Source organism: Nerophis ophidion, linkage group LG10 (genome assembly GCF_033978795.1).
Source record: "Nerophis ophidion isolate RoL-2023_Sa linkage group LG10, RoL_Noph_v1.0, whole genome shotgun sequence".
NCBI lineage: Eukaryota > Metazoa > Chordata > Actinopteri > Syngnathiformes > Syngnathidae > Nerophis > Nerophis ophidion.
The window spans coordinates 7,989,031-8,003,274 of record NC_084620.1 but is presented as its reverse complement, the minus strand read 5'-3'; the positions used below and the strand labels follow the sequence as shown (position 1 = coordinate 8,003,274).

Sequence of the window (14,244 nt, the reverse complement as noted above, 5' to 3'; positions counted from 1 at the left end):
AAAATAGTGACATTTGTTCTATACAATTCTGACTTGTATCACAATAGTGCCAATTTTCCATTGTTCTTGTAAAATACTGACATTTTTTGAGTAAAATTATTACTTTTTCCAAGTAAAATTTCTGTTATTAGAGCAAAAAATTGTGACTTTTGTCAAGCACTGTTATTTCAGTAAAATTCCAACTTTTGTCATAATATTGCACACCTGCTCAGCTTTTCTTGTAAAATGTTGACTTGCGTTGAGTAAAATGACGACTTTTATTATAACTGCCAAAATCCTAAGTTTTTCGTGAAATTGTGACGTTTTTCTTGTGAAATCCCAACAAATGTTTTACAACAAGCTTTTTTATATCTGCATAGTATGTATATATTATTACTGTTTTGAATACAATTTTTTATATATCTATAAAGGGTGGTCCTAAAGAAGTAGGCCTTTTTCGGAGGTCTCAAGAAGATAACAAATACAAGAATGTGTGTGCGTGTGCGTGCGTGCGTGCGTGCGTGCGTGCGTGTGTGTGTGTGTGTGTGTGTGTGTGTGTGTGTGTGTGTGTGTGTGTGTGTGTGTGTGTGTTCTTGTATTTCTACCCTTCTTGAGACATCAACAAGGAAAAGTAGCTTCCATATGAGGAGCGGTGAACAAGTTAGGACATAAATCATGGTCCCAATACAGAAAAGCATCGCATCTAAAAGAGAACGTCTCATTTGCACCCCTAGTGGTGAAATCTAGCAAAATGAGGGTGGTCCCAAAAAGGAGGGATTTTTCAAACTGACTGTGTGTCGGGTTTAAAAGTGCTCCCCATCTAGCCGATATATGTTAAAAAAAAAACAGAAAAACAATTACAAACAAAAATTTAAATAAAAAAATGTAATGAACTAAAAGCAGTCTTTTTTCACAATGTGTTGACTTTTTTGTTTTAAAATTGGGAACACATTTTCATATAATTCATAATTCTGTAATATTGGAATATTTTCCTCGTAAAATTATTACTTTTTAATGTAAAATTATTACTTTTTAATGCACAATAGTGACATTTGTTCTATACAATTCTGACTTGTATCACAATAGTGCCAATTTTCTATTGTTCTTGTAAAATAGTGACATTTTTTGAGTAAAATTATGACTTTTTAATGCAAAATAGTGACATTTGTTCTATACAATTCTGACTTGTATCACAATAGTGCCAATTTTCTATTGTTCTTGTAAAATAGTGACATTTTTTGAGTAAAATTATGACTTTTTCCAAGTAAAATTTCTGTTATTAGAGCAAAAAATTGTGACTTTTGTCAAGCACTGTTATTTCAGTAAAATTCCAACTTTTGTCATAATATTGCACACCTGCTCAGCTTTTCTTGTAAAATGTTGACTTGCGTCGAGTAAAATGACGACTTTTATTATAACTGCCAAAATCCTCAGTTTTTCGTGAAATTGTGACGTTTTTTCTTGTGAAATCCCAACAAATGTTTTACAACAAGCTTTTTTATATCTGCATAGTATGTATATATTATTACTGTTTTAAATACAATTTTTTATATATCTATAAAGGGTGGTCCTGAAGAAGTAGACCTTTTTCGGAGGTCTCAAGAAGATAACAAATACAAGAATGTGTGTGCGTGTGCGTGTGCGTGTGTGTGTGTGTGTGTGTGTGTGTGTGTTCTGGTATTTCTACCCTTCTTGAGACATCAACAAGGAAAAGTACCTTCCATATGAGGAGCGGTGAACAAGTTAGGACATAAATCATGGTCCCAATACAGAAAAGCATCGCATCTAAAAGAGAACGTCTCATTTGCACCCCTAGTGGTGAAATCTAGCAAAATGAGGGTGGTCCCAAAAAGGAGGGATTTTTCAAACTGACTGTGTGTCGGGTTTAAAAGTGCTCCCCATCTAGCCGATATATGTTAAAAAAAAAACAGAAAAACAATTACAAACAAAAATTTAAATTAAAAAATGTAATGAACTAAAAGCAGTCTTTTTTTCACAATGTGTTGGTTTTTTGTTTTAAAATTGGGAACAAATTTTCATATTATTTATAATTCTGTAATATTGGAATATTTTCTCGTAAAATTATTTCTTTTTTATGTAAAATTATGACTTTTTAATGCAAAATAGTGACATTTGTTCTATACAATTCTGACTTTTATCACAATAGTGCCAATTTTCTATTGTTCTTGTAAAATAGTGACATTTTTTGAGTAAAATTATGACTTTTTAATGCAAAATAGTGACATTTGTTCTATACAATTCTGACTTGTATCACAATAGTGCCAATTTTCTATTGTTCTTGTAAAATAGTGACATTTTTTGAGTAAAATTATGACTTTTTCCAAGTAAAATTTCTGTTATTAGAGCAAAAAATTGTGACTTTTGTCAAGCACTGTTATTTCAGTAAAATTCCAACTTTTGTCATAATATTTCACACCTGCTCAGCTTTTCTTGTAAAATGTTGACTTGCGTTGAGTAAAATGACGACTTTTATTATAACTGCCAAAATCCTAAGTTTTTCGTGAACTTGTGACGTTTTTCTTGTGAAATCCCAACAAATGTTTTACAACAAGCTTTTTTATATCTGCATAGTATGTATATATTATTACTGTTTTAAATACCATTTTTTATATATCTATAAAGGGTGGTGGGCTTCACGGTGGCAGAGGGGTTAGTGCGTCTGCCTCACAATACGAAGTTCCTGCAGTCCTGGGTTCAAATCCAGGCTCGGGATCTTTCTGTGTGGAGTTTGCATGTTCTCCCCGTGAATGCGTGGGTTCCCTCCGGGTACTCCGGCTTCCTCCCACTTCCAAAGACATGCACCTGGGGATATGTTAATTGGCAACACTAAATTGGCCCTAGTGTGTGAATGTGAGTGTGAATGTTGTCTGTCTATCTGTGTTGGCCCTGCGATGAGGTGGCGACTTGTCCAGGGTGTACCCCGCCTTCCGCCCGATTGCAGCTGAGATAGGCGCCAGCGCCCCCCGCGACCCCAAAAGGGAATAAGCGGTAGAAAATGGATGGATGGATATAAAGGGTGGTCCTGAAGAAGTAGACCTTTTTCGGAGGTCTCAAGAAGATAACAAATACAAGAATGTGTGTGCGCGTGCGTGTGCGTGTGTGTGTGTGTGTGTGTGTGTGTGTGTGTTCTTGTATTTCTACCCTTCTTGAGACATCAACAAGGAAAAGTACCTTCCATATGAGGAGCGGTGAACAAGTTAGGACATAAATCATGGTCCCAATACAGAAAAGCATCGCATCTAAAAGAGAACGTCTCATTTGCACCCCTAGTGGTGAAATCTAGCAAAATGAGGGTGGTCCCAAAAAGGAGGGATTTTTCAAACTGACTGTGTGTCGGGTTTAAAAGTGCTCCCCATCTAGCCGATATATGTTAAAAAAAAAACAATTACAAACAAAAATTTAAATAAAAACATTTAACGAACTAAAAGCAGTCTTTTTTCACAATGTGTTGACTTTTTTGTTTTAAAATTGGGAACACATTTTCATATTATTTATAATTCTGTAATATTGGAATATTTTCTCGTAAAATTATGACTTTTTTATGTAAAATTATGACTTTTTAATGCAAAATAGTGACATTTGTTCTATACAATTCTGACTTGTATCACAATAGTGCCAATTTTCCATTGTTCTTGTAAAATAGTGACATTTTTTGAGTAAAATTATGACTTTTTCCAAGTAAAATTTCTGTTATTAGTGCAAAAAATTTTGACTTTTGTCAAGTACTGTTATTTCAGTAAAATTCCAACTTTTGTCTTAATATTGCACACATGTTCAGCTTTTCTTGTAAAATGTTGTCTTGCGTTGAGTAAAATGACGACTTTTATTATAACTGCCAAAATCCTCAGTTTTTCGTGAAATTGTGACGTTTTTCTTCTGAAATCCCAACAAATGTTTTACAACAAGCTTTTTTATATCTGCATAGTATGTATATATTATTACTGTTTTAAATACAATTTTTTATATATCTATAAAGGGTGGTCCTGAAGAAGTAGATCTTTTTCGGAGGTCTCAAGAAGATAACAAATACAAGAATGTGTGTGCGTGTGTGTGTGTGTGCGTGTGTGTGTGTGTGTTCTTGTATTTCTACCCTTCTTGAGACATCAACAAGGAAAAGTACCTTCCATATGAGGAGCGGTGAACAAGTTAGGACATAAATCATGGTCCCAATACAGAAAAGCATCGCATCTAAAAGAGAACGTCTCATTTGCACCCCTAGTGGTGAAATCTAGCAAAATGAGGGTGGTCCCAAAAAGGAGGGATTTTTCAAACTGACTGTGTGTCGGGTTTAAAAGTGCTCCCCATCTAGCCGATATATGTTAAAAAAAAAACAATTACAAACAAAAATTTAAATCAAAACATTTAACGAACTAAAAGCAGTCTTTTTTCACAATGTGTTGACTTTTTTGTTTTAAAATTGGGAACAAATTTTCATATTATTTATAATTCTGTAATATTGGAATATTTTCTCGTAAAATTATTACTTTTTTATGTAAAATTATGACTTTTTAATGCAAAATAGTGACATTTGTTCTATACAATTCTGACTTGTATCACAATAGTGCCAATTTTCTATTGTTCTTGTAAAATAGTGACATTTTTTGAGTAAAATTATGACTTTTTAATGCAAAATAGTGACATTTGTTCTATACAATTCTGACTTGTATCACAATAGTGCCAATTTTCTATTGTTTTCGTAAAATAGTGACATTTTTTGAGTAAAATTATGACTTTTTCCAAGTAAAATTTCTGTTATTAGAGCAAAAAATTGTGACTTTTGTCAAGCACTGTTATTTCAGTAAAATTCCAACTTTTGTCATAATATTGCACACCTGCTCAGCTTTTCTTGTAAAATGTTGACTTGCGTTGAGTAAAATGACGACTTTTATTATAACTGCCAAAATCCTCAGTTTTTCTGTGAAATTGTGACGTTTTTCTTGTGAAATCCCAACAAATGTTTTACAACAAACTTTTTTATATCTGCATAGTATGTATATATTATTACTGTTTTAAATACAATTTTTTATATATCTATTAAGGGTGGTCCTGAAGAAGTAGACCTTTTTCGGAGGTCTCAAGAAGATAACAAATACAAGAATGTGTGTGCGTGTGTGTGTGTGTGTGTGTGTGTGTGTGTGTGTGTTTGTGTGTGTGTGTGTGTGTGTGTGTGTGTGTGTGTGTGTGTGTGTGTGTGTGTGTTCTTGTATTTCTACCCTTCTTGAGACATCAACAAGGAAAAGTAGCTTCCATATGAGGAGCGGTGAACAAGTTAGGACATAAATCATGGTCCCAATACAGAAAAGCATCGCATCTAAAAGAGAACGTCTCATTTGCACCCCTAGTGGTGAAATCTAGCAAAATGAGGGTGGTCCCAAAAAGGAGGGATTTTTCAAACTGACTGTGTGTCGGGTTTAAAAGTGCTCCCCATCTAGCCGATATATGTTAAAAAAAAAACAGAAAAACAATTACAAACAGAAATTTAAATTAAAAAATGTAATGAACTAAAAGCAGTCTTTTTTCACAATGTGTTGACTTTTTTGTTTTAAAATTGGGAACAAATGTTCATATTATTTATAATTCTGTAATATTGCAATATTTTCTCGTAAAATTATGCAAAATAGTGACATTTGTTCTATACAATTCTGACTTGTATCACAATAGTGCCAATTTTCTATTGTTCTTGTAAAATAGTGACATTTTTTGAGTAAAATTATGACTTTTTCCAAGTAAAATTTCTGTTATTAGAGCAAAAAATTGTGACTTTTGTCAAGCACTGTTATTTCAGTAAAATTCCAACTTTTGTCATAATATTGCACACCTGCTCAGCTTTTCTTGTAAAATGTTGACTTGCGTCGAGTAAAATGACGACTTTTATTATAACTGCCAAAATCCTCAGTTTTTCGTGAAATTGTGACGTTTTTCTTGTGAGATCCCAAGAAATGTTTTACAACAAGCTTTTTTATATCTGCATAGTATGTATATATTATTACTGTTTTAAATACAATTTGTTATATATCTATAAAGGGTGGTCCTGAAGAAGTAGACCTTTTTCGGAGGTCTCAAGAAGATAACAAATACAAGAATGTGTGTGCGTGTGTGTGTGTGTGCGTGTGTGTGTGTGGAATGACTTCACCACCACTTTCACCCCCCCCACCCCTAAAAGAGATGAATAAGAGGGCTTGACGTATCGTAGAGGAGGAACCAGTTTTATAACATATGATGCTGTCTTTTGGCTGTTTTCTAAACTAGGTGTCAATTCACAACAGGCTTCAGACGTACCAGCTCAGCTCGAGTCCCGAGAGCGTGGCCCTTCTTAACCACCAGGGAGAGCTGCTCTTCCACCCGGGGCTAAGCCAGGGCCCGGCGCCTCCACCTCAACATCTGCAGCTGCGCTCGGCGGCCAGCACCCCCGCCCACCGGCCACACCCCCAGCCGCCGCCATCGCCGCATCCGCCGCCCGCCGTCAGCGTGGCCGATCTGCGGCCCGAGACGCTCATCCAGTGTCAGCAGATCGTCAAAGTCATCATGCTGGACAACAGCGGCCCCGCCCGCGTGGAGGCCTTCCTCAGCCACGCGCCCGCCCACCCACATCCGCACCCCCACCGCTGCCAGCACTACCAGCTCAGTCAGTCGGCCACGTCCACGCCGCTTCGCTCGCCCGACAACTCGCAAGGCGGCGGTGACGGCCACCAGCCCCCGCTCCCCCCGCCCCCGCCGCCGTACAACCACCCGCACCAGTACATCCCCCCAGACCCTCGCCTCGGACTCCATCGGACCCCCAGCGGGTCTCGGAGCATGGTGTAAATAGAATTAAAGCCCCTTCCAGTACATAATGTACATAAGATCACACTTCTATGCTTATATTTAGGAAAATATGCTTAGATTTAAAGAAATATGATGCATATATAGGATTTTACTTGACGACGCGTGTGTTTTCAAACACGTTTTTAGGACCGGTTTTAACACACGCTTGATTAAAAGTCAACGCCAACCAGGATGTGGGAGGAGATAAGATCACCTTCCTTCTTTCCTTCCTTTCTCACTCCCTTCCTTCTTCATCATCCAATACGCTTGTGCCAAAAATATCAACAAAAAAAGACCTCCGCCGAAATAAAAAGAACACACGGCCATTGCCAAGGCTTCAGAAAAGAACTACTTTCCTTCCTCCTCACGTATGGATTTATTGGATGGATGCAAAAACTGAAAGAAAAAAAAAAAAGTTTCGTCAGACTTACTATGTTTTGCCAACTCTTTATGTTGTTGCCATCTACTTTGTCTGAGTGTGTTATCCTTCTCAATCTGCAGCCCCGCTTATCTTTTTAGTCTGACATTTATCCCAAAAGACAGGGAAACAAAACAATAGCCTGTAGTGACAGCTGATTTCAAAAAAAGGCCAAACAAACTGTTTTATCTGATGCATTTTTTGTTAGACCCAAGCGTAGTTTGTAAATATCACAGGCTTCCCTTATATAGCATCACATTGCTTTCACATCGCCTAACATGATCTTTTATACATAATATAACACCCCCCTGCCAGGAAGCAGCTTCCAGACCCGACTAGTCAACTTACAGGACAGTTTGACATTACTAAAAATGATGTCATGAATATTCCCGTCAATTTAACCGCATCTTAACACATGACCATTCCTCTAAAATCGGTTGTTCAACGCCTTGTGTAACCCGAAATGTGTTTTTGTCACCCGATTAGTCACCCAAATGACAATTTCTAGCAAAGTCAAACGGTCATGGTTATTCCAATCAGTTTTACATGCAGTAATCACATGACTGCCCCTCTGAAATCGGTCGCTCAACATCATCTTTTCTGCCTTTTTCGCTCCACCCCGTAGCAGCTTCCAGACCCAACTACTCAACTTAAATGACGCTTTAAATAGAAAATGTCAGGATTTTTCCAGTCAGCTTGATCAGAGTGAAGAGGGTCGCCCAACTCCATGTTTGTTTTTGCAACACTAACTAGTCAATTTGTATCTTTTTAAATGTTAGGTGTCAATTTTATTGCATCTGAAACGGCAGTAATCACAAAAACTTCACACTGAACTGGGTCATCCCAAAAAAGAAGCTTACAGACCCAACTAGTCAACCAAACAGTTTGATCTTACTAGAAAAAATGTCATGATTGTTTCAAATATATTGCATTTAACACAAAGTAATCACATGATCTTAGCTCGAAGTGAGTCGCCTCCACCCCTGAAAAGCAGCTTCCAGACCCGACCACTGAACGTTTGACATTGTGAGAAATGATGTCAGCATTTGTCCAGTCAGTTCCACCACATAATTACCTGATTCGGAGTGAAGAGGGTCGTCCCCATAAACCCGTCCCCCATCCCAGAAAAGAAGCTGTCAGACCCGATTAGTGTATTTATTCATTTTAGAATAGTATAAAATAGAATAGAAAGTAATTTTCATTGCATTTTAGATTCCAGCAATTACACTAACCTCACACAGAAATGGGTCTTCCTCAAAAAGTACTTTTCAGACCCGACTAGTCACCCCAAATAAGAATATTTAGATCTTACTAGCAATGACATCTTCAATATTCCAGTCACATTTACTGCATTTTAACACGCTGGAATCTCATGACTTTCACTCTCACGTGGATTGCAGCTTCCAGGCCCAACTAATCAAATTAAAAGACGAATTGACGTTACTGACGTCAAAGTGTGGCCTGAAGACGATATTCAGTCTGCTGCTCCGTTTTTTTACTGGCCCATCTGAATATTCTGAAACTGTGATTAGATAAACACGATTTATTATTAGATATTACACTAGTAGCTTGCATTCTTTTGTTGCTTTCAAAAAAAACAAAAAAAAAGCGTTTTATAGCAAAATATTAATTACATTGGATGAAGTCCACTTAATAAAAAATAAAGGCCTACTGAAACCCACTACTACCGACCACGCAGTCTGATAGTTTATATATCAATGATGAAATATTAACATTCCAACAAATGCCAATACGGCCTTTTTAGTTTACTAAATTGCAATTTTAAATTTCCCGCGAAGTGTCCTGTTGAAAACGTCGCGGTATGATGACGCGTGCGTTTGACGTCACCGGTTGTAGCGGACAGTTTTTTCCAGCCCGATCCAAGCTATAAGTAGTCTGCTTTAATCGCATAATTACACAGTATTCTGGACACCTGTGTTGCTGAATCTTTTGTTCAATTAATAACGGAGAAGTCAAAGAAGAACGATGTAGGTGGGAAGCGGTGTATTGCAGCTGCCTTTAGCAACACAAACACAGCTGGTGTTTCCTTATTTACATTCCCGAAGGTGAAGCTTTACTATGGAACAGAGCGGTCAAGCCTACATGGTTCCCGACCATATGTCAACCGGCAGGTTTCGGTGAGAAAATTGTGGTAATAAGTCTGCTCTTTCCATAGTTATGAGCGGAGCTTGCGTCCTTCTGCAGCTGCGGACTATTACCTCCTCCCACCGGAGACACTGGCGGTCACCACACCTGTGGCCACACCCCTCTGACTTTCAGGTACCATATAATCTCACTAAAACACTAGTAACACGATAAGCAGATGAGGGATTTTCCATAATTATCCTTGTAAATGTGTCTAATAACATCTGAATCGCTCTCACTGCCCTCGCCTTTTTTTTTTCTAGTCCTTCACTCTCACTATCCTCATCCACTAATCTTTCATCCTCGCTGAAATTAATGGGGAAATTGTCGCTTTCTCGGTCCGAATCGCTCTAGCTGCTGGTGGCTATGATTGTAAACAATGTGAGGATGTGAGGAGCTCTACAACCCGTGACGTCACGCGCACATCGTCTGCTACTTCCACTACAGGCAAGGCTTTTTTATCAGCACCAAAAGTTGCGAACTTTATCGTCGATGTTCTCTATTAAATCCTTTCAGCAAAAATATGGCAATATCGCGAAATGATCAAGTATGACACATAGAATGGACCTGCTATCCCCGTTTAAATAAGAAAATCTCATTTCAGTAGGCCTTTAAAAATGCTCTCCAAGCAAATATAAATACAGAGGTAAATTTATTTGTACTTAATTAAACATTGGAATGTTTGTTGGCTCTGCATGTTATTCCAGTATGTTTTTGTGCATGACTGACTGAAGTGTGATTGTGATGGTCATAATTCCAACGCAGCAGTAAGATGCACGGTGGCCAACGTCAGCTTCTTCCCATCTTCCGTCCGTCCGTTTTGCTTTTTTCCGGGAGATGCTTTTACATGTGTGTAAATGTGCGTGCAAGGGACGTTTCCAGGGCAACCGATGTAGCATTTTGGGAGTCCCACGAATAGCTGACTTCCACATACAGGACACTGACCAAAGGGCTCTCCCATACAAGTGCACTGCTTCATCAATGACTCCAAAATATTTGAGAATTTACAAGATAGGAGAAAAAAAAAAAAAGATGCGAACGACAGGAAGTGGAGGAGAAATGAGCCATCATCACTTCCTGTCAAATTTCTCCCTTTGACCTGTCTCTGCGGTATATCAACATGCTATTAAATATGATTCAAGTCTATCCAAAAATGTGTTTTATTGTTCGAAGCGCCATTCATGTAGCTTTCAGACGTTAGAAAGCTATTCCATCAAATTGCTTTGGGGTATAATTATTTCAAAATAAACTTCCTTTTATGTCATGTTTCAAGTCTAAATCTGAAAATATTGAAAGTAAACGACTCCAAGTGTGTGTTAGCACATCTCAGGCAACTTCATTTCATTTTTGACAAGTTTTCCCGGGATGATGATGACTTATTTGAGTAACAGGAGTGAGTTTTAAAGGGGAACATTATCACAATTTCAAAAGGGTTAAAACCAATAAAAATCAGTTCCAAGTGGCTTATTTTATTTTTGGAAGTTTTTTTCAAAATTCTACCCGTCCTGGAATATCCCTAAAAAAAGTTTTAAAGTGCCTTATTTTCGCTATCTGCAAAGCCACTGTCCATTTTCCTGTGACGTCATTCAGTGCTGCCAATACAAACAAACAATGGCGAATAGCACAGCAAGATATAGCGACATTAGCTTGGATTCAGACTCGGATTTCAGCGGCTTAAGCGATTCAACAGATTACGCATGTATTGAAACGGATGGTTGGAGTATGGAGGCAGATAGCTAAAACAAAATTGAAGCAGAAACTAAAGCTATTGAGCGAATAGCTATTGACGCTATTCGGCCATGTTTGCCTTAGTATCGGCGGTAAAATGTGCAGACCAACGATCGGAAGTTTCGCATCTTGTGACACTGGATCAACTTAAATCCGTCGATTGGTAAGTGTTTGTTTGGCATTAAATGTGGGTGGAAGGAAACGCCGGATGTAAATATAGTTTTAAATGTACATACAGCTAGCCTAAATAGCATGTTAGCATCGATTAGCTGGCAGTCATGCCGTGACCAAATATGTCTGATTAGCACATACAGTAAGTCAATAACATCAATAAAACTCACCTTTGTGATTTAGTTGACTTTATCGTTGGAAATGCATCTGCAGGTCATACATCTCTGTGCCATGTCTGCCTTAGCATCGCCGGTAAAATGTGCAGACACTCCGGCACATTCAAAGGCGGTCTGGCGGCAGATTTCGTTGACTTTATCGTTGGAAATGCATCTGCTTTGAGTGTCACAGGATATCCACACAATCTTGCCATCTCTGTAATAGCATAGCTTTCGTCGGTAAAGTGTGCGGAACAAACGACTGACCATTTTGTCGGCTTTCCCCACACCCTCGTATTTTGAACAAATTTCATTCAATTTCTTGCCACTTTCGCATCTTTGGGCCAGTGGTGCAACTTGAATCCCTCCCTGTTAGTGTTGTTACACCCTCCGACAACACACCGACGAGGCATGATGTCTCCAAGGTTCCAGAAAATAGTCGAAAAAACGGAAAATAACAGAGCTGAGACGCGGTGTTTGTAATGTGTTAGAAAAAATGAAAATGGGGCTTTATTACCTAGGTGACGTCACGTTCTGACGTCATCGCTCCGAGAGCGATAAATAAAAAGGTGTTTAATTCGCCAAAATTCACCCATTTAGAGTTCGGAAATCGGTTGAAAAAATATATGGTCTTTTTTCTGCAACATCAAGGTATATATTGACGCTTACATAGGTCTGGTGATAATGTTCCCATTTCAATCAATCAATCAATGTTTACTTATATAGCCCTAAATCATTAGTGTCTCAAAGGGCTGCACAAACCACTACGACATCCTCGGTAGGCCCACATAAGGGCAAGGAAAACTCACATCCAGTGGGACATCGGTGACAATAATGACCCAGTGGGACGTCGGTGACAATGATGACTATGAGAACCTTGGAGAGGAGGAAAGCAATGGATGTCGAGCGGGTCTAACATGATACTGTGAAAGTTCAATCCATAATGGATCCAACACAGTCGCGAGAGTCCAGTCCAAAGCGGATCCAACACAGCAGCGAGAGTCCCGTTCACAGCGGAGCCAGCAGGAAACCATCCCAAGCGGAGGCGGATCAGCAGCGCAGAGATGTCCCCAGCCGATACACAGGCAAGCAGTACATGGCCACCGGATCGGACCGGACCCCCTCCACAAGGGAGAGTGGGACATAGAAGAAAAAGAAAAGAAACGGCAGATCAACTGGTCTAAAAAGGGAGTCTATTTAAAGGCTAGAGTATACAAATGAGTTTTAAGGTGAGACTTAAATGTTTCTACTGAGGTGGCATCTCGAACTTTTACCGGGAGGGCATTCCAGAGTACTGGAGCCCGAACGGAAAACGCTCTATAGCCCGCAGACTTTTTTTGGGCTTTGGGAATCACTAGTAAGCCGGAGTCCTTTGAACGCAGATTTCTTGCCGGGACATATGGTACAATACAATTGGCAAGATAGGATGGAGCTAGACCGTGTAGTATTTTATACGTAAGTAGTAAAACCTTAAAGTCACATCTTAAGTGCACAGGAAGCCAGTGCAGGTGAGCCAGTACAGGCGTAATGTGATCAAACTTTCTTGTTCTTGTCAAAAGTCTAGCAGCCGCATTTTGTACCAACTGTAATCTTTTAATGCTAGACATGGGGAGACCCGAAAATAATATGTTACAGTAGTCGAGACGAGACGTAACAAATGCATGGATAATGATCTCAGCGTCTTTAGTGGACAGAATGGAGTGAATTTTAGCGATATTACGGAGATGAAAGAAGGCCGTTTTAGTAACGCTTTTAATGTGTGCTTCAAAGGAGAGAGTTGGGTCGAAGATAATACCCAGATTCTTTACCGTGTCGCCTTGTTTAATTGTTTGGTTGTCAAATGTTAGAGTTGTATTATTAAATAGAGGTCGGTGTCTAGCAGGACCGATAATCAGCATTTCCTTTTTTTTGGCGTTGAGTTGCAAAAAGTTAGCGGACATCCATTGTTTAATTTCATTAAGACACGCCTCCAGCTGACTACAATCCGGCGTGTTGGCCAGCTTTAGGGGCATTTAAGCTTATATGTGTGAAATGATGTCATGTGTAAAACCTATATTTCAATGAAATATAGCCACATTTTTATTTTAAAATGAATAACGTCAGGAAAAAATTTCAGTGTTGAGATTTCCGCCCTCAAGGTCAAAGTTGAAATATAACAAAATATATAGAAATATGCTAATAGCGTGTTGACACTAAGCATATTAAAAATAACCATTTAGGTAACAGGACTATGCTGGGGTTTGAGATGATTTGAAAAAATATATATCAGGGAATGAACAAATAAATGTATGACTTTTGATCTTCTTATGGCCTGCAGAAGATACGACTTGTGGAATATTCCACATTTTCCAGAGGGGGTTAAAACGTGGTAGGGTAAGAGGACTGAGTGAAAACCCAGTTGGAAAATAAGGAGCAACACAAATATGTAAAGAGTAAATCCTTTCTGAATGTCATTCATATTTGATTTAAATGATTGTATATCTTGATCAAATCTAATTTTAGGAAATGGCATACCAATAATAATCATGAGATCTAAACATATATTGTAAATCCATCATTTTGTTATTAATATTATTTTTAACATTATTGCCAATGTTTACAGAAAAGTGTAAAATAATTTGGTTATTAAGATTGCAAAAAAAACATTTTATTCCGTGTTCAAGGTGGTTTTAAATATTTTTTTAATTGTATATATATAGTAAATATCTAATTAGATCAATGTCTTTTTCAGATCAGGATTATTTGTTTATTAAAAAGAAATCAAATTTACAGTGAATTTTACTATATATATATATATATATATATATATATATATATATACAT

At 38.0% G+C, this 14,244-nt stretch overlaps 1 protein-coding gene across 6 annotated transcripts in view; it reads left to right on the top strand.

Moving 5' to 3' along the window:
* iqsec3a (IQ motif and Sec7 domain ArfGEF 3a) overlaps nucleotides 1–12,594 on the top strand; it is a 252,472-nt gene extending 239,878 nt beyond the window's left edge. For 2 of the 6 annotated variants that reach the window (XM_061912226.1, XM_061912225.1), the window contains exon 13: nucleotides 6,250–12,552. In XM_061912226.1, coding sequence (XP_061768210.1) covers nucleotides 6,250–6,804 — 555 coding nt within the window. In that variant the 3' untranslated portion in view covers nucleotides 6,805–12,552. Of the gene's footprint in view, nucleotides 1–6,249 lie in introns of all 6 variants that reach the window. The other 4 variants (XM_061912224.1, XM_061912223.1, XM_061912221.1 and 1 more) reach the window with 3 other exon arrangements.
* Nucleotides 12,595–14,244: the final 1,650 nt, after the last annotated feature.